Here is a 24,392-nt window from a genome sequence, read left to right as displayed (position 1 = left end):
CGAGACCAGGACGGAAGGCAGTGTGGCTGGGCTGAGTGAGGGGGGCAGAAGAAAATAGGAGTTCCAAGAGAAATGGGGAGCAGACAGGACAGGACCATGAGATGTTGTCCAGACGTTGGCTATTATTTATTTATTTATTTATTTATTTATTTATTTATTTATTTATTTATTTTGAGACGGCAGAGTCTCACTCTGTCACCAGGCTGGAGTGCAGTGGCGTGATCTCAGCTCACTGCAACCTCCGCCTCCCAGGTTCCAGAGATTTTCCTGCCTTAGTCTCCCAAGTAGCTGGGACTACAGGCTGGCACCACCACACCCAGCTAATTTTTTGTATTTTTAGTAGAGACAGAGTTTCACCATGTTAGCTAGGATGGTCTCAATCTCTTGACCTCATGCTCCTCCCGCCTCAGCCTCCCAAAGTGCTGGGATTACAGGATTGAGCCACTGTGCCCGTCCCAGACAGCTTTACTCTGAGTAAGATTGGGGGCCACTGCGGTATTTGCTGAAAAGGAAGGAAATGATTTGACTTTTTTTTTTTTTTTAAGCAAAAATGAAAAATCCCAGATTTCTAGGTTTAGCTGAGTCAGAGGCAGGTGGATCACCTGAGGTCATGAGTTTAACACCAGCCTGACCAACATGGTGAAACCCCATCTCTACTAAAAATACAAAAATTAGCTGGGCGTGGTGGCGCATGCCTGTAATCCCAGCTACTCTGGAGGCTGAGGCAGGAGAATCACTTGAACCCAGGAGGCGGAGTTTTCCATGAGCCAAGATCACGCCACTGCACTCCAGCCTGGGCAACAAGAGCGAACCTCTGTCTCAAAAAAATAAAATAAAATAGAATAAAAATCACCGTGCATTTATTTCCCCATCACTGGCTACAGAAAGCCTAGCAATACTCCCAAAGGTCAGGAACCAGCAGCCGAGGTGGGGCCACTTCCTCCTCTCTCTAAGCCTCCTCTGATGTTAGGGACAATCAGCCAGCATGAAGAGCTTAGTTTCTGATCCTCAGGAAATGCCAAGGAGGGCGATGGACTAAGTCACAGGATGGCTTTCAGCAGGGCAGTGCCTCTGAGCAGGGTTTCGAGTGGGGATAGGAACAACTTTCACTTTCATGGGTGAAAAAATATATAGTAAAGTAAAAAGGTTTGAAGATACATTCAGTGATTTTTTTCTCTTTTTGAGACAGAGTCTTCCTCTGTCGCCCGGGCTGGAGTGCAGTGGTGCAGTCCTGGCTCAGTGCAACCTCTGCCTCCCAGGTTCAAGTGATTTTCCTGCCTCAGCCTCTTGAGTAGCTGGGATTATAGGCACACGCCACCACACCCAGCTAATTTTTGTATTTTTAGTAGGGATAGGGTTTCACTGTGTTGGCAAGGCTGTTCTCAAACTCTTGACCTCAAGTGATCCGCCTGCCTCAGCCTTGCAAAGTGCTGGAATTACAGACATGAGCCACCGGGCCCAGCCCATCTCATGACTTTTAACATATGCATTCACCTGGGTAATCACCACCCAGGACAAGATGTAAAATATTTCCAGGGGCTGCTGGGCGCGGTGGCTCAAGCCTGTAATCCCAGTACTTTGGGAGGCCGAGACGGGCGGATCATGAGGTCAGGAGATCGAGACCATCCTGGCTAACATAGTGAAACCCCATCTCTACTAAAAAATACAAATAAACTAGCCGGGCAAGGTGGCGGGCGCCTGTAGTCCCAGCTACTCGGGAGGCTGAGGCAGGAGAATGGCGTGAACCCGGGAGGCGGAGCTTGCAGTGAGCTGAGATCCCGCCACTGCACTCCAGCCTGGGCGACAGAGCAAGACTCCATCTCAAAAAAAAAAAAAAAAAAAAATATTTCCAGGGGTTTCTCTTGTCCTCATTGTTGTGAGCACACTGCTGTAGTTCCCGTGGGCCTCAGGACCAGGCCACAGAGAGTGTCCCTCAGCCCCCAGCACTGTGCACACACCATCTCCTGTCCCCCACCCTCTGCAAGGCAGGGGACACCAAGCCCATCTTACAGGCAAAGAAATGGAAGCTCAGAGAGAAGTGACACCACCATCACTGTCACCCCCAACAGCCACCACAGCAGCTTCCATTGGCCAAGGGCAGCTTCAGGGAGAGTCTTGGGGAAAGATCAGAGATTTTGTCCTCCTTGGCAGGCCCTGGCTTAGCGGGTCCATTTCAGCAGACAGTGAGGAAAAGATTCCTGTGTTGAGATCATGTCCATCAGTCATACGAATTCCCCTACACAGTCTCTCTTATTTTCGGCTCAGGGTAGCAGGAAGTGATCATCTGTTCTTTGCCCCAAGCTGGTTTTCCCAGCCTCTGCTTTCTATCTTGTTATTTCTTTTTTTTTTTTTTTTTTTTTTCTGAGACAGAGTTTCCCTCTGTCACCCAGGCTGGAGTGCGATGGCTGGATCTCAGCTCACTGCAAGCTCCGCCTCCCGGGTTTACACCGTTCTCCTGCCTCAACCTCCCGAGTAGCTGGGACTACAGGCGCCCGCCACCTCGCCCGGCTAGCTTTTTTTGTATATTTTTTAGTAGAGATGGGGTTTCACCATGTTAGCCAGGATGGTCTCGATCTCCTGACCTCGTGATCCGCCCGTCTCGGCCTCCCAAAGTGCTGGGATTACAGGCTTGAGCCACCGTGCCCGGCCTCTATCTTGTTATTTCAGAAGACCAGTCAGGGAAGAGCCACTGTCCCCAGTCCAAGGAGGAGAACCCAAGGGCCCCTCCTGGGCTGCGTCTGGTCCACGATTCTGGGGGGTGGTACAGCCACCAGACCCCAACCTCAAAACTGAGCTTTTTGACAAGGAAGGTAGCTGCCTGCAGGGGTTCCCACGGGCTGGAGGCAAGACAGTCAGGCATTCTCTCTTCTCCGACAGAAATATCAGCCAGAAGCGAGCTTGCACAGCTCCTTCGACAACCAAAGATAAAACGTGTCTCAGGACATCTCGTACTTTCCATGATCTGTCCCTGACGGTATGGTGACCTATCATTTATCTTGTGGGGCCAGGACAGCCTGGCCTGGCAGCTCCCCACAGGAGTCAGTTTATCAAGCACATCTTTTGTTCGGATAAAGGACTGCTTGGCACACAGCAAATGGGCAAGGCACCACCCCCACCTTGCTCCCACCCACCTCCCCCAGCAGCAAGGGCAGGGTTTTCTATGAGTCTTCCTCCTGACAACCCTACTAGGTAGGGATCATTATTCCCTTTAAGCAGGAGGAAACGGAAGCTCAGAGGCTGATACTAAATGGAGGGCCTACCGTGTTCCAGGGGCTTAATAATTATTTAACTCCCACAACTGCACTGGGGGGTGACTTAGGGTCAGCTGCATTTTACAGTTGAAGAAACTGGTTCAGAGAGGGAACCTGCCTGCCCAAGGCCACACAACTACAGCCGAGGGCTGGCTTTGGGATTGGAAGTGGCTAAATCTGTCTCTGGCAAATCTTCTCTTTGGTCTCTGCTGCTTTGGGGCATAGGTTAGACTGACACAGCTGTCCCTCTGGGCAGGTGCTTTCCCAAAGCACCTGGTCAAGCCCATAAGTGGAGTAGGCATGGGAGACTGGTTTTTCCCTTTCTCCTTTGCCCCACTTCCCCAGGGCACCTCATAGCAAAGCCAAACATGTTGGCAAAAATAAATGAGCAAGAACTTTGTACAAGATCCCTGCCCTTGGCCAGGTGGAGTGGTGTAATCCCAGCACTTTGGGAGGCCGAGGCGGGTGGATCACAAGGTCAAGAGATTGAGACCATCTTGGCCAATATGGTGAAACTCCGTCTCTACTAAAAATACAAAAATTAGCTGGGCGTGGTGGCGCACCTGTAGTCCTAGCTACTTGGGAGGCAGAGGCAGGAGAATTGATTGAACCTGGGAGGTAGAGGTTGCAGTGAGCCAAGATTGCACCATCGCACTCCAGCCTCAGTGACAGACCAGGAGTCCATCTCAAAAAAATAAAAATAAAAAATAAATAAATAAAACCCCTGTTCTTGTGGAGGTCCTGCCAGAACCCAGAGAAGGTGACAGGATGCAGCAAGGTGAGGATTTTTTTTGAGAGGGAGTCTTGGTCTGTCACCCAGGCTGGAGTATAGTGGTGCGATCTTGGCTCACTGCAACATCCACCTCCCAGGTTGAAGCGATTCTCCAGCCTCAGCCTCCCAAGTAGCTGTGATTACAGGTGCGTGCCACCATGCCTGGCTAATTTTTGTATTTTTAGTACGGGGGGGGTTTCACCATGTTGGCCAGGCTGGTCTCGAACTTCTGACCTCAGGTAATCTGCCCCCCTCAGCTTCCCAAAGTGCTGGGATTACAGGTATGAGCCACCTGGCCAAGGTGAGGATTTTGAGGTGAGGGATTCAAAGAATCTTAGGAAACAAACGTTGATGCTTGCTTTCTTTTTTTGAGACAGGGTCTTGCTCTGTCACCCAGGCTAGAGTGCAGTGGTGAGATCACTGCTCGCTGCAGCCTCAGCCTCCTGGGTTCAGGTGATCCTCCCACTTCAGTCTCCTGAGTAGCTGGGACTACAGGTGAGCGCCACCGTGCCCAGCTAATTTAATTTTTTTTTTTTTTTTGTAGAGACAGAGTCTCCCTATGTTGCCCAGGCTGGTCTCAAGCTCCTGAGTTCAAGCAATCTGCCCGGCCTCCCAAAGTGCTGGGATGACAGGTGAGAGCCACCACACCTGGCCCAGTGATGCTTTCTACTGAAGAGTCCGTTGATGGGTCTTTTGGGGAGATGTGTGATGAAGAATCAAAGCATGTGCCTGGGAAAAGAGTCCCAGAGTAGTCAAGTGATGCTCAGGAAGTCAGTGGAGCCACGTGCTGGTTCCCCATTCCTGCTATAGCAAATTACCACAGACTTAGTGGCTTAAAGCAACACAACTTCATTCTCTGACAGTTCTGGTGGATGCAGCCTGAAGTGGGTCTCACAGGGCTAAAATCAAAGTGTCGGGAGGGCTGCGTTCTGTCTGGAGGCTGAGGGGAGAGTTTGTTTCGTCCCCTTTTCCAGTTTCTAAAGGCCTCTGGTATTTCCTTGGACCGTGATCTCTCCTTTATCTTCAAGGCCAGCAGGGTAGCATCTCTCCTGTCTGACTCTTGCTCTGTCTTTTCATCTCCTCTCTTAATTCTGCATCTGTTTTTATATCTTTTCTCTAATTCTACTGCCTCCCTCTTGGAAGGGCCCCTCTGATTACACTGGGCTCATTCAGATAAATTAGGATAATCTCTCCCATCTCAAGATCCTTACTAAATCCCTTGTGAAAAGTCTCTTTTGCCACACAGTCACAGTCATGGGTTCTAGGGATTGGGACATGGATGTCTTTGAGGGTGGAGGGCATCCTTCAGCCTGCCACAGATGGCAAAGTCATGTCCTTGTGGCTGCAGCTCCAGTGTCCAGGCTGAGCATGGGGGCGCATGGCGTGGTCCTCATGCCCACTACCTACCCTGACCCTGTGGAGGTGGGCAGGAAGCAGCAATACTCACTACCTGCAGAGGTCCCGCCAGGTGCCCGGCCTCGTCATTCCCTAGAAGGCAGGCATCACCACACGCTCCCACACTACAGATAAGGAAACAGCTCTGAAACAGATTTGAAAGTATTTCAAGGTTTGCCAGGGAAGAGGGATCCAGAGCCAGGGACAGGGTCTGGGACACCCCGAGACTCTGTTTCTCGGAACTCCAGGGGCTGCTTATCTTTCTCTTCACAGGAGAAGGGGACCCCGCTGCCGCGGGCGTGGGGCGGGGCGTGGGCGGCGCTGGCCGCAGAAAGGCTCTCCCCGCCCCCTTTGTGCTTTCCCCGCAGGCTGCTCCTCCGTCGAGCTGATCACACCCACAGTTGAGCTGTGCTGGCCAGAGATGCCTGCCCACAGCCTGGCAATGAGCAGCCCGGCCCTCCCGGCCTTCCTGCTCTGCAGCACGCTGCTGGTCATCAAGATGTACGTGGTGGCCATCATCACGGGCCAAGTGAGGCTGCGGAAGAAGGTACGTGCCTCCCTGGGAGTCCCTGGCCTGGGTTGTACTTGCTTCTCTCCATGTCCTGTCAGGAAAGCCCTGGGATAGGGAAATGTGGCCAAGGTGTGTGCAGGGCTGGGAGCTGGGCACCCCCTGCAGCCCCATCGGGTGGCTCCCTGCCAGCCCCACTTGTCAGCAAGGCCCGCACCTTCTCCTCTCTGGCTTAAGAGCACTTACTCGCTTGCTGTGCCACCGGGCTGAGTTCTTGGCATGGAGAGAGCTAGCGAGTGTCTGTGAGAGAAGCAGGTTCTGGAGGGTGGAGTGTGGGAGGGTGACAGCACAAAGCCTCTGTCTAACCTGGTGGCTTCCCGGCACGGGAGGTCTGATATCTGGGTGGAGTGGGAACCGGCAAAACAGGAGTCCGAGAAATGTTGAAGTGGAAATTCCCAACTCTCGGCAAATGTCACTAACAAGCCCACTGCAGCCTCCAGAGGCCAGCTCCCAGCCAGGGCACCACCGGGGTGCTCAGGGAGGAATTTCCCCACTAATCTGAGCCCCTGAACCAAAACAACATTAACGAGTCCCAGAGCTGGGCCGGGGCAAGTTCCAGCAGCGTCCGTCACACTGGACGGCGAGTCTGCAAAGTCATAGGCTGATCTCGTCGGCTGTCCTGGCAGCAGAATGCAAAAAGACCCCGGGTACCTGTTGCTTCCTCCCCAGGTATTTTAATAGAGGAATCTTTTCCTGAAACTGCCTCTGTCTTCCCCTGTGTCCAGTTCAAAGGCAATGTGAGGCTGGCTCTGGCACTGCATGCGGGTGGATCCTGGGGAGTGAGGATCTTGGCCATGAGCCAGGCTCAGGCCCTGCTGCAGGTACAGGCAGGATTAAAGGCAGGGCAGCTGCCCAAGTGATAGGATGTCTGGAGGCTACAGCATGCTGATGGCTTCTGACTTCTCCCTGTATTGGCTGGGTCCTGGGATATGGGATCTGTGCATCAAGCAGAACAGCTGCATTCACTCATTGAATCCTTCCCAGAGGACTGAATGTGGCCTGGAGCTGAGCATGAGATCCCCACCACAGCCCTGGGGAGCAGGGGAGGCCCCACAGTCATCCCATTTTCTAGGTGAGGAACCTGGGCTCAGAGAGGAGACATCACTTGTGAAGGTCACACAGCCCAGTTTGAACTCCAGTGTCCAGCTTCAGAGCCCACATCCTGTCTTGGAGGCTGGGATTCCTTTTTTGTTTTTTTTTTTCTGCTGTCCAGGCTGGAGTGCAGTGGCGTGATCTCTGCTCAATGCAACCTCCACCTCCTGGGTTCAAGCAATTCTACTGCCTCAGCCTCCCCAGTAGCTGGCATTACAGACACGCACCACCATGCATGGCTAATTTTTGTGTTTTTGGTAGAGATGGGGTTTCACCATGTTGTCCAGGCTGGTCTTGAACTCCCAACCTCAGGTGATCCACCCACCTCGGCCTCTCAAAGTGCTGGAATTACAGACGTGAGCCACCACACCTGGCCGAGGCTTGGGTTCTTAACAGCAGGCCAACGATTCCTTTTTTTTTTTTTAAATTATTATTTATTTATTTTACAGACAGGGTCTTGCTCTGTGGCCCAGGATGGAGTGCAATGGTGCAATCATAGCTCACTGTAGCCTTGACTTCCCAGGCTCAGGTGATCCTCCCACTTCAGCCTCCCAAGGAGCTGGGAGGTGTGTGTTGCCAAGCCTCATTTTTTATGTTTTAGGCAGAGATGGGGTTTGCCATGTTGCCCAGGCTGGTCTCAAACTCTTAGGCTCAAGTGATCATCCCATCTTGGCCTCCCAGAGTTCTGGGGTTACAGGTGTGAGACACTGTGCCCAGCCATGATTTTCTTTTAACATGAATTCAGGGAGGGGAGGAGGCGAACCTGTCCCAGAGCCTTTCTGCCTGATTGGCAGGGACACCGCAGAAGGAAAACCTCACTCCTTGGGCTGCTCGTGAGGTGTTCCTCATGACAACGTGGTCCCCTCTTATCTCTGCTCTGGACACTCAGTGTCATCCAGGAAGGACTTGCTGGAGGTGACAGTCACAGGCCCTGGCTCCACCACCCACCAGCCTGGGGACCTGGACAAGTCTGGGAGCTCAGCGTCCTCATCTGTAAGTGGGGGTCGTGACAGCAGTGCCAGGAGAATGCAACGCCCCACCAATGTTTGTCCTTAAGACTTGTAAGTGGCCGGGCGCGGTGGCTCAAGCCTGTAATCCTAGCACTTTGGGAGGCCGAGACGGGTGGATCACGAGGTCAGGAGATCAAGACCATCCTGGCTAACATGGTGAAACTCCGTCTCTACTAAAAAAATACAAAATATTAGCCGGGCGAGGTGGCGGGCGCCTGTAGTCCCAGCTACTGGGGAGGCTGAGGTAGGAGAATGAACCCGGGAGGTGGACCTTGCAGTGAGCTGAGTTCCGGCCACTGCACTCCAGCCTGGGCGACTGAGCGGGACTCCGTCTCAAAAAAAAAAAAAAAAGACTCATAAGTAACTGAAATTAATGTGAGCACAGCAGCCTTAGGTCGCTTTCAAGGGAGAGCAACCAAAGGCTGGCCTCCACGCCAGCTAAGGTGGCACCTTGGCTGCTGACGCTGGGGGCTTCCTGGTCTTCACTGCAGCTGGCTCTGGCCTGGCTGGCTTGTATTTGAGTTGTATCTCCAGGGGGAGCAACCTGATGGGCAGTGGACTCCTAAGGCAGTGCTCACTGTATGCTGAGGCCCCTTGAAAGGTATCACGGATCCACGGACGGGGCCTTCGGTGATTCACTGATTTAAGGGCCAGCAGAGAGGAATTTGGAGTACGAAGGTTCCAGTCTTGGAGATCTGAGCTGCATTCTTCTCTGGGGTAGGGTAGGGCAGGCCCACCAGGGAGGACAAACCAGCTTTCGGGGACAGTCATGAGTCAGAAGCACAGGATTTGCTGTCATCTGAACAACGTAGAAAACCTGCTGCTGCGATTCAGGCTCTGCTGTGGGGCTGGTGGGGTTTGACTGTCTGGATGCCGGCAGGGAACAGTGGAGCAGGGTCATGGGCCTCCGATGATCTCAGTGTGACTTTATGTCTCTGCTTTCCAATGAGAGAAAGTGACAATTCACTGAGCACCTCTTTGTGCTGGGCATTGTCCTAGTGGCTTCTCCAGGTCTCCCTCTCACTCGGCACACGGCACATGAGCTGTGATTTCTCCTGCGTTTACAGAGTTCAGGATCCTGTGGTTAATCAGTGTGGAGCCGGGTTTTCAGCCTGGGGCTCTCAAGACCCTCTCATGGCTTGTAGTGCAAAGTCCAAATTCTTCACGTGCCGCCAGGACCCTGATGACCCCTGTACCTTTATCGTGGGCCCCTGTCCCTTGCCCTCTGTGCTCCAGTGTGCTGGTTTTCTGTTCTTCACACATGCCCAACTTCTTCCAGCCTCAGGGCCTTTGCATGTGCTGTCCCTTCTGCCTTGAACGTTGTTGCTCCAGCCCTCCCTTCATCTGGTTAATGTCAATGCTATTATTATTATTATTATTATTTTTGAAGACAGAGTCTGGCTCTGTTGCCCAGGCTGGAGTGCAGTGGCGAGATCATGGCTCACTGTATCCTCGACCTCCTGGGCTCAAGCAATCCTCCTGCCTCAGCCCCCCTGCCAAGTACCTGGGACCACAGGTGTGTACCACCACACACAGCTAATTTTTGCATTTTTTGTAGAGATGGGGTTTCATCATGTTGCCCAGGCTGGTCTTGAACTCCTGAGCTCAAGTGATTCACCTGCCTCGGCCTCCCAAAGTGCTGAGATTACAGACATGAGCCACCGTACCCAGCTTGTTTGTTTGTTTTAGAGATTGGCCTTGCTATGTTGCCCAGATTGGTCTCAAACTCCTGGAAGCTCAAGCAATCCTCCTACCTTGGCTTCCCAAAGTGCTGGGATTACAAGCATAAGCCACTGCAACTGGCTTGCTTTAGAGGTGGGGTCTTGCTATGCTGGCCAGGCTGGTCTTGAAGTCCTGGGCTCAAGTGATCCCCCTGCCTTGGCCTCCCAAAGTGCTGGGATTACTGGTGTGAGCCACCTCATCCAGCCCTACGCCTCAGCTTTCATGTCACTGCCTCAGAGAAGCCTTCTCAGACCCTCAGACTGGGTCAGGTCCCACGTAAACGTTCTCAAGGCCAGCCGTGTCTTCTCCTTAACAGGTGAGACACCCTGGCCTTCCCTGGTTCATAGGCAACTCCCCCAGCAGACTGTGAGCTTCATAAAAGCAGAGACAGGGGGGCCTTTTCATGGTGAGCTCCCAGCCCCCAGCACAGGGTAGGAATCATGGACAATGGTTGGATGGGCGTGTGTGTAACTGTACCTCTGTTCTGCCACTGTGAACTCTGGTCATGGACAAAACACAGGCCCAGTCAACTAGGCTGTTTGTCTCACTACCAGTGACTCTCAACTGGTGTATTTCAGGCCTTTGCCAATCCCGAGGATGCCCTGAGACACGGAGGCCCCCAGTATTGCCGGAGCGACCCCGATGTGGAGCGCTGCCTCAGGCAAGTACTTCGGGCCCCTAGCCTGGCCACACCTGGCCACGGCCTGCCCTTTCAGACCTTCTTCTGCACACGGGGGGTGGCTTGGAGGACTCTCAGGCACCGAGGTTTTCTGTGTTCCTGATCTTCTCTGACTGTTTTACTTTATTCAGTGATTTAATTTCTAATGAACTTTGGAAAAGTAAGACGTGGTCATGACTCACAATTACAAAGTGAGAAAGGTGTCTTCAGTGAAAATTCAGTCTCCCTCCTGCCTCTGACTTCCAGGCACTACACAGTTCTACTGGCCAGGGGCAAACACTCCTGCCAGTGGTCGTGCATCTTCCCATAGAGACTTTCTGCATTTACAAACACGCATGCCACACTTTTCCCTTTGTGCCCCATACATAGAATCACCCTTTATCCACTGGTCTGTACGTGCTTTTTTTTTTTTTTTTTTTTGAGACGGAGTCTCGTTCTATCACCCAGACTGGAGTGCAGTGGTGCGATCTCCACTCACTGCAAGCTCTGCCTCCCGGGTTCACGCCATTCTCCTGCCTCAGCCTCCTGAGTAGCTGAGACTACAGGCACCCGCCACCATGCCTGGCTATTTTTTTGTATTTTTAGTAGAGACGGGGTTTCACCATGTTAGCCAGGATGGTCTCAATCTCCTGACCTCATGATCTGCCCGCCTTGGCCTCCGAAAGTGCTGGGATTATAGGCATGAGCCACTGCACCCGGCCTTTTATTTTTTTTTTTAATATGACAACAGAGATTGTTCCATATTGGCTTACAGAGGAGTCCCATTCACTGTATTGGTGCTCCAGCATTTATGCTGCCACTCTGTTGAATGTACGGCCCATAACTTCCCTAACCGATTCCCCTGTGATGGGCATTTGGGCTCTTTCTGTGTTATGAACAGAAGGCCCCAACACCTCTTTTTTTTTTTTTTTTTTTTTTTTGAGACAGAGTCTCACTCTGTTGCCCAGGCTGGAGTGCAGTGGTGCCATCTCGGCTCACTGCAACCTCTGCCACCTGAGTTCAAGCGATTTTCCTGCCTCAGCCTCCCAAGTAGCTGGGGCTACAGGCGTGCACCACCATGACTGGCTAATTTTTGTATTTTTAGTAGAGATGGGGCTTCACTATGTTGGCCAGGCTGGTCTGGAACTCCTGACCTCAGATGATCTGTCTGCCTCGGCCTCCCAAACTGCTGGGATTATAGGCGTGAGCCCCCGCACCCAGCCTCAACACTTTTTTCATTTGCCTTTATGGGTATGTGTGAGCAAAACCGCAGGGTGCAACACAGTAATAAGACATTTTGCCAAGTGTGCACGAGTCTTTTCCCACTACTGGTGTGGGAGCCATTTTTCCATCCCTCTGACAACTCAACTGACAACTCATTGTATTGGCATATTTGGGTGGATCCCCACCAAGGTGACAGGTGAAAATGTATATCACATTTTCATTTTGCTTTGCACTTCTTATTTATTTATTTATTTATTTATCTATTTATTTTTGAGATGGAGTCTCGCTCTGTCGCCCAAGCTGGAGTGCAGTGGCGTGATCTCGGCTCACTGCAAACTCCGCCTCCCGGGTCCACACCATTCTCCTGCCTCAGCCTCCTGAGTAGCTGGGACTACAGGCGCTCACCACCATGCCCAGCTAATTTTTTGTGTTTTTAGTAGAGACAGGGTGTCACCATTTTAGCCAGATCGTCTTGATCTCCTGACCTTGTGATCCACCCGTCTTGGCCTCCCAAAGTGCTGGGATTACAGGCATGAGCCACCGCACCTGGCCTTTATTATTATTTTTTTTTTTGGATATGGAGTCTCACTCTGTCACCCAGGCTGGAGTGCAGTGGCACGATCTTGGCTCGCTGCAGCCTCCACCTCTCGGGTTCAAGCAATTCTCCTGCCTCAGCTTCCTGAGTAGCTAGGACCACAGGCGCCCACCACCACACCTGGCTAATTTTTTGTATTTTTAGTAGAGATGGGGTTTCACCATGCTAGCCAGGATGGTCTCGATCTCTTGGCCTCCCAAAGTGCTGGGATTACAGGTGTGAGCCACCGCGCCCGGCCTGCACTTCTTTATTCTTAGTGAAGTTGAACATCTTTTCATATGCTTAACATCCCCCTGGTCAATTAAAATGAATTTCCTCATTATAAAAATCAGAACTCATTACAGACAATTTGGGTAATATTGAGAAAGCACAGAGACAGAAAGGAGAACCACTCATAGTCCTAGTCACGGTTCACACTTGTGTCTCTCTCCTCTTTGTCTTCTATATCTAAATATTTTTCATAAAATTAGGCATGCATTAGGTACACCCAGTTTGGAGTTCTGATTTTCTTTTGTTAACATTAGTTTGCAAACACTTTCCTTGTTGGTAAATGTTACTCAAACAATGATTCTTGGCCAGGTGCGGTGGCTCATGCCTATAATCCCAACACTTTTGAGAGCTGGCAGATCACTTGCGGTCAGGAGTTCTAGGCCAGCCTGGCCAATATGGCAAAACGCTGTCTCCACTAAAAATACAAAAATTAGCTGGGCATGGTGGCACGGGCTCGTAGTCCCAGCTACTTGGGAGGCTGAGGCAGGAGAATTGCTTGAACCTGGGAGGCAGAGGTTGCAGTGAGCCGAGACTGTGCCACTGTGCTCCATCTTGGGGTATAGAGCAAGACTCCATCTCCAAAAAAAAAAAAAAAAAAAGATTCTTAAAAAACTGGCCTTGTGCAGCACACCAACATGGCATAAGTATACATATGTAACAAACCTGCACGTTATGCACATGTACCCTAGAACTTAAAGTATAATAAAAAAAATAAAAAATAATAAAAAAAAAAAACTGGCCTTGTAAAATCCCATCAGAGACCAAATGTTAATTTCACATAATTACAGTCAATATTAAATTTTTTTTGGCAGTTTCTGCTCTGCCATTTTTCACCAGTGACCTGGAGAGTGAGGCGGTGGCACTTCAGGGGTTGAGGGTCATCAGAGGAGCTTGAAGGGGAAGTGGGGAGGACGGGGAGCTGGACAGGCTGAGGCCGGAGACAAACTGTCACACAGGTCTCAACACATTCCCCTGCATCACAGGCGGAAATGGGTGGGACACTGTCATTTAAATAATACACATTTCTTTCACTTGAAAGAAAGTCTGTGGGTTTTTTTCTTATGTTTTTCTTGGCCATTGACGATAATATGTCCACTTGAGGTTTTAAAAAAATTACAGACCTGTGTCATGTAGGAAGTTAAATTCTTTGCTATTTAACCCTTTCAAATCCTTCATAGGAGGTCCGTCTCTCCATCAATGCACACCTACTATGTCCAAGACACTGTGCTAAGCACTGGCTGTACTTTCATGAACAAAAGCCTTCTCCGTACATGACTTCCATTGGTGACTCTTGCCCCTGGCTGTCTCGGCCCTCCTGGACAGTGGAGAAGGATGGAATGAGCTGTCCAGGCAGCAGGAGGCCAGGATGGTGGGTCACCCGGGGCCAGCTCACAGAAGCCACCAAGAGGATGCGTTTTGGCTCCTCCCAGGCTGCAGAAGTTTCATGTAGCAACACTTTCATGTGGCACAGGAGTGGCCAAGTGGCCTTACAGATACTTGGTTTATTTTTACTGGCTGAAACCAGGCCCCATGGAGAGACAATAGACCCGGGGGGTGCCGAGACATTTCCACCCAACCAATCTTTTTCTTTTTTTCTTTTTTTTGAGACAGAGTTTTGCTCTTGTCGCCCAGGCTGAAATGCTGTGGCACGATCTTGGCTCACTGCAACCTCCGCCTCCCAGGTTCGAGCAATTCCCCTGCCTCAACCTCCTGAGTAGCTGGGATGACAGGCACCTGTGACCATGCCAGCTAATTTTTGTATTTTTTTTTTAGTAGAGACAGGGTTTCACCATGTTGGCCAGGCTGGTCTCAAACTCCTGACTGCAGGTGATCCACCTGCCTTGGCTTTCCAAAGTACTGGGATTACAGGCATAAGCCATTGCGCCCAGCCCAAAATAACCCATCATCTATAGTACTGGGGCTTAAGTGGTTGAAATTCATTTCAGCACTTTCTGAGTGCCTCTTATCTAATAATACTTTATAGCCATTTGGTGAGGACTTACTGGAGGCCGACTGTATACTGGGTCCATGTCAGACCTGGGCAGTGCCTGGGTCCCCTGGGCCCTTCCTCCACCACCTGATTTCACAGAACATCATGGAAACTTGAGCGTGCAGAACTAAGAGAATTCTATATCCTGCCGTCTGCTACTGGAGAACTGGCTGGAACCCGAAGGGGGAGACCACCTGGAAGCAAAAGTTGGTTAAATATTAGACCAGGGTTTATGGTATGATTCGAGTCACTCTTCTGTCAAACAGGAAAGCACTTCAATCTTGGTTCTTGGAGCATAAATCTGCCTTGCAGTTTAGCACAGGCTGGAGTCCAAATGTGAGCCTAGCTCTGGGAGAAGCCAAGGACCAGCCACCTTTTCAGGATACCTATCTGGAGTTCCTGGCAATGTGTGTTTGGGCCAGAATCTGAGGTTGGGTGTATGGAACTGCACGGAGGGGTTATCTGTGTGGTCCCAAGGAAGGGAGGCAAATGCATAACCTAAGCCTGGAGCATTTCTGTTTGGAGCATATAGACTTAAACGGAGTGAACAGGTTTGTCAGGAAATTGGGTCCCAAAATGTTAGCCCTGGAAGTCCCTTAGATGTCATCCAGCATGTACATTTTGTACATAGTGAATGCAGGCCCAGAGAGTGAGAGAGATTTGCCTGAGGCCATGGAGCTAATGAGCACCACAGCAGAACTGGAGGTTTCCAACCTAACACTCCCTTCCCACTACACCATGAAGTGCTTAAAAAAAAATTTTTTTTTTTTTTTTTTTTTTTGAGATGGACTTTCACTCTTGTTGCCAAGGCTGGAGTGCAATGGCGTGGTTTTGGCTCAATGCAACCTCCACCTCCCAGGTTCAAGCAATTCTTCTGCCTCAGTCTCCCGAGTAGCTGGGATTACAGGCACCTGCCACCACGCCTGCCTAATTTTTGTATTTTTAGTAGAGACAGGATTTCACCATGTTGGCTAGGCTGATCTCGAATTCCTGACCCCAAGTGATCCGCCTGCATCGGCCTCCCAAAGTGTTGGGATTACAGGCGTGAGCCACCTCGCCCGGTCTTTTTTTTCTATTTTTTTATTTTTTATTTTTTGTGACAGGGTCTTGCTCTGTCACCCAGACTGGAGTGCAATGGAATCCCAGCTCACTGATGTCTTGACCTCCTGGGCTCAAACGATCTTCTCACCTCAGCCTCCTGAGTATCTGGAACCACAGGCACGTGCCACCATGCCTGGCTAATTTTTAAATTTTTATTGTTGTAGAGATGGGATCTTGCTATATTGCTCAGACTGATTCCAAACTCCAGGGCTGAAGTGATCCTCCCACCTCAGCCTGAGATCACAGGTGTGTGCCACCACACCCAGCCCCATAACGTGCTTTTTATTTATTTGGCCTGAGCATCTGAGGGCAGTCAGAAAATCTGGCAAAGCCAAGAGGATAAAGTGAGCTTTAATGACGGTGTCCAGGACAGGGCTGGTGATGGCGATGGAGGAGATGGCGGCTTGCTTAAAATCTCCCTACTCAGCCGAGCACAGTGGCTCGCACTTGTAATCCCTGCACTTTGGGAGGCTGAGGCGGGTGGATCACCTGAGCTCAGGAGTTTGAGAACAGCCTGGTCAACATGGCAAAACCCCATGTCTACCAAAAATACAAAAATTAGCCAGGCATGGTGGGGCTCGCCTGTAGTCCCAGCTACTTGGAAGGCTGAAGCATGAGAATTGCTTGAACCCAGGAGGTGGAGGTTGCAGTGAGCCAAGATCGCGCCATGCACTCCAGCCTGGGCAACAGAGACTCCGTTTCAAAAGAAAAAAAAAAAAAAGATCTCCCTACTCAGTGTCCAGGAGTGTTGTAAGCACTTTCCAGGAATCCACTCACTTGGCACTCTGAGGAGGGGCCTGGCACTCTCGGCTCTGCTCCTGAGGCTGTCCCTCTATGGGAAGGCGATTTCACTGTTTTGTATACCTGTCTTTGAAACGAAGCAGGCACTGCATTGTATCAATCCTGATACAAATTCAAGGAAATTGCCACCGTGGATGCCAGCAGGTGGTGGAGAGAAGAGGAGACCCTGTAGAACGACCAGCAACTGTCCCTGTCCTGGTCTTCTGGGGGTCACTGTCCTCACCGCTGTCACCTAGTGCCGGAAAATGCAGTTGGTATGGAAAAGTCTGTGGAGGGTGAGGGCAGGCCTGATGCTGCAGGAGGCGATACAAGTCCAGTCTAGTAGGAATTTGCTTTGGGTGGCTTTTACCTTAAACAAGTGGTTATTATTTGAATGATGCATTTCACCCGAGCATGTCCGTGGTACGTGCCTGCCTCCATGTCTCTCGGTTTGGAGCCTGGAGGTGGGAGGAGGGAGGTGAGCTTTCTTCCATCATTCTTTGGTGCCTCCATTGCTCCCTGTCCCTGGCCACTGCAGCCTCAGAGGGGCCCCTCTGCGGTTTGAGACAGACCAGACGAGGGAGGGAGGGCTGGGCCAGCCCCAGGGGCTGACAGTCAGAGCTCCTGACCACCTCTCCTCCCACGCTGGTGACTGCTGAATTGCTGCCTAATGGCTGGAAATAGAAGGTGGGGCTCAGTCCCCGCTTTTTCTGCAAGGCCTGCTCCTCCCCAGCCTGCAGATGTGCCAGGCAGAGCAGGGTCCACTTCTGCCACGAACTTCTCCCTGTTTTGTTCCTCCTTCCCACCCCGTCTTCCCCAACCTCTTTCCTTCACCCACTCTTCAGGGTTTAGCTATGTTTGTGAACTATCTGTACTGTGATTCTCTTAACAGCTTTCTAAACATTGACTTACTCTTTTTTTTTTTTTTTTTTTTTTTTTTTTTTTTGAGATGGAGTCTCACTCTGTCGCCCAGGCTGAAGTGCAGTGGCTCAGTGGTGCGATCTCGGCTCACTGCAACCTCTGCTTCCCGGGTTCAAGCAATTCCCCTGCCTCAGCCTCCTGAGTAGGGATTACAGGCGCCTGCCACCACGCCTGACTGATTTTGGTATTTTTAGTAGAGACAGGGTTTCACCATATTAGACAGAATGGTCTGGATCTCCTGCGTGATCCAACCACCTCAGCCTCCAGAAGGACTTATTCTTAAAATATCAACACAAACTTTAAGGAATGGCTGAGTGAACAGATTGCATATGCTGGTTGTGCTTTTCCTGAAACTTTCAAATAAACATTACAAAGTCCTCATCCAGGTGGTATTCCCTTGGAATCACTTGTGACAGGCCAACCTCCTTTTGGGACATAATCAAAAATGGGTTTTCCAAGGGTGTCCCTCTAATCAGCCTGTATCGGGATGTGGGTACCCACAGCTCCATTGCCAGAGGACGGAGTGATTTTTGTTTTGTTTTGTTTTTTGTTTTTGAGACAGAGTCTCACTCACTCTGTCGCCCAGGCTGGAGTGCAGTGGCATGATCTTGGCTCACTGCAACCTCCACCTCCCGAGTTCAAGTGACTCCCTGCCTCAGCCTCCCGAGTAGCTGGGATTACAAGCACATGCCACCATGTCCAGCTAATTTTTTTGTTTGTTTTTTTGTACTTTTACTAGAGACCGGATTTTGCCATATTGGCCAGGTAGGTCTCAAACTCCTGTGCTCACATGATCCACCCGCCTCAGCCTCCCGAAGTGCTGGGATTACAGGTATGAGCCACTGCACCTGGCCAAGGATGGAGTGATTTTGGAGGAACACCTATTACCTTTCCTCATGAGTCCTGGTAAGGGACTTACTTGACTGGGAGGTGCCCCCAGTCTTTGGTTTCTCCCTCTCTTTTATTTGATTGATTGATTGATTGATTGATTGATTTGAGAGAGAGTTCCCCTCTTTTTGCCCAGGCTGGAGTGCAATGGCATGATCTCAGCTCACTGCAACCTCCGCCTCCCCGGTTCAAGCGATTCTCCTGCCTCAGCCTCCCGAGTAGCTGGGATTACAGGCATGCACCACCACGGCCGGCTAATTTTGTATTTTTAGTAGAGACAGGGTTTCACCATGTTGGCCAGGCTGGTCTCAAACTCCTGACCTCAGGTGATCTGCCCACCTTGGCCTCCCAAAGTGCTGGGATTACAGGCGTGGGTCTGTAATCTCCCTCTCATGTCTTCCCTGAAGGGAGTACCCCAGAATCTATCCAGAGCCAGCCTCTCTGACGCAGGCAGGCCACAGTGTTCCCCACTGCTGGGTGAGACCTGCCCTGCCACAGACTTGCTTTCCTTGTGTCTGGGTTGCAAGGTCAGGATCTGGGGGAAGAGGAGAAGAGGGGTTCATGTCAGTCTCGGGATATGGGGACCCAGATGCCAGGTGCTGTGTCCTGAATTTGGCCTGAGAAAGATCTAGGCCCTGCTGGGTTTACAGGAGTTCTGTACACTCAGATTGAATTCCTCTCCCACTCTTATTCTGCCTCACTCCCTCATGTGCACCACACTGTAGCCATGGGCTCGCTTTTCTGCACATTGAACATGCTGTGCTTATTCTGACCTCAGGACCTTTGCACACACTGGTCTTCCTTCCTGGAAAGCTTTTCCCCTGCAGGGTCAGCTTCTCATCATTCAGGCTTCTGCACAGATGTCTCCTTCCCTGCCCATCCCCACCCCAGACAAGGTGCAGAGCTTCCTACAGTGTGGAGTGGCCAAGCACTCCAGGCTCCCTCCCTGTCCTGCCCTCTTTCTTTTGGTCAGGCCCACACACCATCGCCCTGGCCCAAGAATCGTCTTGCCAGTGGGAGGGAAGAGAAGCACCCTGCAGCGGGTCCCCACACAGGTGCTGCTAGTCTGGGCCTGGCCCGAGGATACGGCATTATGGGTGGAATGCATGGCAGCAGGAAGGCCTGGAGAACACGCTTCTGTTCCTGCACCTCACACGCGTGGCCTGTCCTTGGGGGAGGTCACGCCCTGGGCACTGAATTCCTGTTTATTTGAGCTTCCAATGTGGCCATCTACGGGTTTAGTTGCTCATTCAGTCTCTAATTTATGGGACTCACCCTCCTCACCTTTCACAAAGGAAGCAGGGCATTAGTAGGAGTCTGGAAAATGTGAACCAGCTCTTAGCAGAAGAGGGTGAGTTTTCTGAGTTTTCTTTCTTGGTCATTTATTTATGGTGGGGTTATACAGAGCTCCCCCACTCCTGTCACATAAATGCACATGCTTGATGACTTTCAACAAAAAAGGAGGCAGGAAATGATGTGTAAAATGAAGAGCTTCACCGGGGGCTGGCCATCGGTTGACGCCAGTGAGTGGAAGCGGATCTTGTTATGATTGTCCCTGAAAGGATGGGTGGTACTTAGATTTAGGGGCAGGGGACATAGCCCGGCATGCACGTCAAAGGCCTGCTCTTGGGCTCTAGCCCCTTCTGTTCGGGAGGGGCCCAGGAGGCTGCATTCAGAAGGAGGATGACCTCAAGCCTGACTCAGAGAAGTCCTGCTCTGGAGGTAAAGAGCACAAACTCGAGTCAGAACTCGGTTCTAATCCCAGCTCCTCCACTCGTTGGCTCTGTAAAGCACTCAGCACCTCTGAGTCCCACTTTTCCTGCCTGGTGTCCAAGGGCTAGAGAGGAAGGTGGGGGATAGCATGGCAGGAGTGGGGTCCTGGCAAGCCCTAGAGGTATGGTAAGAGCATCCTAGACCAGTAGCCCTCTGTGACTCCCAGCCCATGATGTGGCCTCGCGGCCTCAGCTGCTTGCAAGCATAAGCTTGGAGCTGCTCTTCTTCTGGACTCCGGGGTATCCATCTCCTTGACCTGGCCATTAATGGATTTGAGTGTCTAGTATGCCTGAAATGACCCCCAGTGGGTCAAAGCCTTGTCAGGGCAGAGCACCCCAGCTTCCATGACACTCTCAGAAGGGCCTATGGCCCCAAAGCTAACACCTGACTGACTACACCCCTCTTGTCTCCCCAGGGCCCACCGGAATGACATGGAGACCATCTACCCCTTCCTTTTTCTGGGCTTCGTCTACTCCTTTCTGGGTCCTAACCCTTTTGTCGCCTGGATGCACTTCCTGGTCTTCCTCCTGGGCCGTGTGGTGCACACCGTGGCCTACCTGGGGAAGCTGCGGGCACCCATCCGCTCTGTGACCTACACCCTGGCCCAGCTCCCCTGTGCCTCCATGGCTCTGCAGATCCTCTGGGAAGCGGCCCGCCACCTGTGACCAGCAGCTGACACCTCCTTGGCCACCAGACCGTGGGCCAAGAGCCGCCGCGGCTGTACCTGGGGACTTGGTCTTCCTTCCAGATTGTGGTGGGCCCTGAGTCCTGATTTCCAGGCGACCTGCTGCGCATATGGGTCTCTGGGCCCAGTGGGCCTGTGTGTGTGCGCGTGTGTGTATATGTATGTGTGTGTGTATGTTTCTTAGCCCCTTGGATTCCCACATGAAGTGACTGACGGGAACCATTTCAAGACAGATTGTTAAGATTGACAGAAAATCCTTCAGCTAAAGAAACAGAATATCAAAAACACCACTCCCTCTCCCTCCCTAACAGTGAAAAGAGAGAAGGGAAACTCTAAGATTCCCAAACCTAATGATCATCTGAATCCCAGGCTAAGAATGCAGACTTTTCAGACTCACCCCAGAGATTCTGGCCCAGCCAATCTAGAGGCAAGACTGGCCTGGTATTTTTTTTTTTTTTTTCCAAGACAGAGTCTTGCTCTGCTGCCCAGGCTGGAGTGAAGTGGTATGATCTGGCTTACTGCAGCCTCCACCTCCCAGGTTCAAGCGATCCTCCTGCCTCAGCCTCCTGAGTAGCTGGGATGACAGGCGTGTGTCACCATACCCGGCTAATTTTTGTATTTTTAGTAGAGACAGGGTTTCACCATGTTGCCCAGGAGGGTCTCAAACTCCTGGCCTCAAGTGATCCACCCACCTCGGCCTCCCAAAGTGCTGGGATTACAGGCGTGAGTCACTAGTGCTCAGCCACCATCTGGAGTTTTAAAAGGCTCCATGTGAGTCCCTGTGATGGCCAGGCCAGGGAACCCCTGCCAGTTCTCTGTGGAAGCGAGGCTGGAGTCTTGGGTTCCTGTATGGTGGAAGCTGGGTGAGCTGAGGACAGGACTGGCTCCTCTGCCCTGGCAGACGCTTCCCTTGCCGTTGGCTTTGGATGTCTTTGCTGGAGTCTTCTCTCTGGCTCAGGTGTGGGTGGGAGGGGCCCACAGGAAGCTCAGCCTTCTCCTCCCAAAGTTGGAGTGCCTCCAAAGGGCGGAGGAGCGGGAGCTTTGGGTGACCAGTCACTCAAAGGAACTTTCTGGTCCCTTCAGTTATCTTCAAGGTTTGGAAACTGCAAATGTCTCCTCGATGTGGAATCCTTATGTATGAGTGTGTGTGGTTTCTCCTAGACCTGTGACCTGAGATATGTGATTTTTAGTCATTAAATGGAAGTGTCTGACCAGCTCCGCCCAGCACCTCGTCTTGGGTTGCGCGTTCTTGGTGTTCCCTGCTGCCCAAGTGGGACTGATGCTCCAGCGCGCTGGGCGTTCTTGCTGGTGACTGTCTAGAGCCAGTGTGGCGGGACAGGGTCTCTGGCGCAGACACCAACGCGCCCTGACTGGGTGTTAATCACACAGCAAGCAGCAGCCTCCTGCTTCCCGTTGGGGCGGGCAAGGTGACATCTGGCGAGGGGAGCCAGGAGCACCCAAATCCTGCCCCGGTCAAGTCACCCCTCCCTACGGGGCTGCCCCGCCCGCGGGTTGCCATCAGCTCCGTCAGCGAGGACACCGAGACTCCAGGAGGCCACCGCCCTGAAGTGCTGGGCCAGGTCTGAAAGGCGGGACTGCCAGGCTCCCAAAGCCCCTGTGCGGAGCGCCTGTGCTGCACGGCCTCACTTTCCCTGAACGCCCCCTCCCAGCACCCCGATGCCGGTGCCCCTCTGACGGACGTGACCTGCCGTGCCGGGGTGGGGTTCTCCGGCAGCGCAGGGACCCCAGGCCCCGCCAGAAAGCGCCGTGAGTTCCCGGCTCCCGTTCGGAGCTGCGAGAGGAAACACTGCCCCCTGGTGGTAAGGAGACGCCTCTGTTTGGGGCCGCAGCGGCCCCAGGAGAGAAACGGAGAGGGCGCCATCCAGATTGAGCACCTACTGTTTGCTAAGCGTTGGACTGGGCATACTAGTTGGATTTTTTCACCTAATCCTTAAAACAGGCTGGGTGGGTTGGCTTATGTCTGTAATTCAAGCACTTTGGGAGGCTGAGGTGGAAAGATCTGAGCCCAGGGGTTTGAGACTAGCCTGGGCAACAGAGCCAGACTCCCTTTCTACCAAAAAAAAAAAAAAAAGAATTAGCTGGGTGTAATGGTGCCTGCCCGTGTTCCCAGCTACTCGGGAGGCTGAGGTGGGAGGATCGCTTGAGCCTGGGAGGTTGAGGCTGCAGTAAGCCGAGATCCCACCGCTGCACTCCAGCCTGGGCAACAGAGGGAAACTGTCTCAAAAAAAAAAAACCCCTAAAACAATCCTAGGTGGGAGGGATTTCTGTTTTTTAGATGAGGAAGGTGAGGCTTTTAAGATGACAGAGGCGAGGTTCACAGGAAGGAGGCTTGTAGGGGGGTCTCCTCACAGGGGAGAGGTGACTTGCCTGCTGTCCCTGGGCTGGGACACTGTAAGGCCAGAGGGAGGGCAGACCCCAGGGCAGGGGCCATCCAGGAGGCGAACCCAACGTGCAGTTTTGTTGCTGTTTGTTGTCGTTATTGTTTTAGACTGAGTCTCACTCTGTCACCCAGGCTGGAGTGCAGTGGCACCATCTCGGCTCACTGCAACCTCTGCTTCCCAGGTTCAAGCGATTCTCCTGCCTCCACCTCCCAAGTAACTGGGATTACAGGCATGTGCCACCACACCCGGCTAATTTTTGTAGTTTTAGTAGAGACGGGGTTTCACCATGTTGGCCAGGCTGGTCTCGAACTCCTGACCTCAAGTGATCTGCCCGCCTCAGCCTCCCAAAGTGCTGGGATTACAGGCATGAGCCACTGTGTCCGGCCACACCAGCGTGCATTTTTATGTTTATATTTTCCTTCCTGGGGAAAGAGGGGCTCTGTGGGCAAAATAACCTGCTGGGAACCCACAGGACCCAGGTGAGCAGGGGCATCGGATGCCCATGGCAATAACGTGAACCTGGGGCGTGGGTGATGGAGGCGGCGCCTGCCATACTGGAGCTGCAGAGACCACAAGACCATGAGGTCCCCTCCCCAGCACCGCCCCTGTTCTGTCAGCTTGCGAGTGCCTCCTCAGGGTGGGGTGGTGCCCGATGCTGGGGTGACAACCTCATCCTGTCCCCAGCCCCATGCTGCTTCAGCCTAGGGTGGGCAGGCTCCGCAGGACAGGGTCTGGCACAACCCCAAGTGCTCAGCACCCTGATGGAGGCAGATGGGGCCTTCTAACCCCTGCTGGGGAGCGGCTGCCTGGGGAGTGGGCAACTCACCTGCGGTGGGGGCTGAAAGACCGGTTTTAAGGGGACCATCCAAGCCAAGAAAGTGAGGAACAAAGAGAAGAGCTCAGCAGCTCTCCCCAGACCCCTCCACCTTGAGCCTGGGAAGCGGAGGGTGGTGGGGAGAGTGGGGGAGAGGAAGTGTGAGGGTTGATGGTGTGGAGGGGAGATGTACGGAGGGGTGTGGGGGTAGGGAGGGAGTGGGGGGGAAGGATGGGATATGAAAGGGAAGCGTGGGTGGTGTGGAGAAGGGGTGGGTATGGAACGGAGAGGTAGGGGTGGGGTGGGTGTTGGGGGTGAGTGTGGGGGAGGATTGGGGTATGAAAGGGAGACTTAGGGTGGGGTGGGGTGGGTGTGGGTGTTGCGGGAGTGGTGGGTATGGAAAGGAGGCTTGGGTTGGGCTGGGTTGGGGGTAGGTGTGCGGGAGGGTTGGGTATGGAAGGGAGGTGGGGGTGGGGGACAG

The 24,392-nt window shown here is 52.3% G+C and overlaps 1 protein-coding gene across 2 annotated transcripts in view; it reads left to right on the top strand.

The window, feature by feature from the left end:
• The window catches only part of PTGES (prostaglandin E synthase), a 40,751-nt gene extending 18,842 nt beyond the window's left edge, over positions 1-21,909 (top strand). For both annotated transcript variants that reach the window (XM_010360931.2, XM_030920336.1), the window contains exons 2-5: positions 4,568-4,655; positions 5,787-5,965; positions 10,389-10,471; positions 20,426-21,909. In XM_010360931.2, the coding sequence (XP_010359233.2) occupies positions 4,649-4,655; positions 5,787-5,965; positions 10,389-10,471; positions 20,426-20,675 (519 nt within the window). In that variant the 5' untranslated portion in view covers positions 4,568-4,648 and the 3' untranslated portion in view covers positions 20,676-21,909. The remainder of the gene's footprint in view (positions 1-4,567; positions 4,656-5,786; positions 5,966-10,388; positions 10,472-20,425) is intronic.
• The last annotated feature ends 2,483 nt before the right edge of the window (positions 21,910-24,392 follow it).

Source organism: Rhinopithecus roxellana, chromosome 16 (genome assembly GCF_007565055.1).
Source record: "Rhinopithecus roxellana isolate Shanxi Qingling chromosome 16, ASM756505v1, whole genome shotgun sequence".
Classification (NCBI taxonomy): domain Eukaryota; kingdom Metazoa; phylum Chordata; class Mammalia; order Primates; family Cercopithecidae; genus Rhinopithecus; species Rhinopithecus roxellana.
Note: the sequence above shows the minus strand (reverse complement) of the source record. Positions and strands in the feature narration are given on the sequence as shown.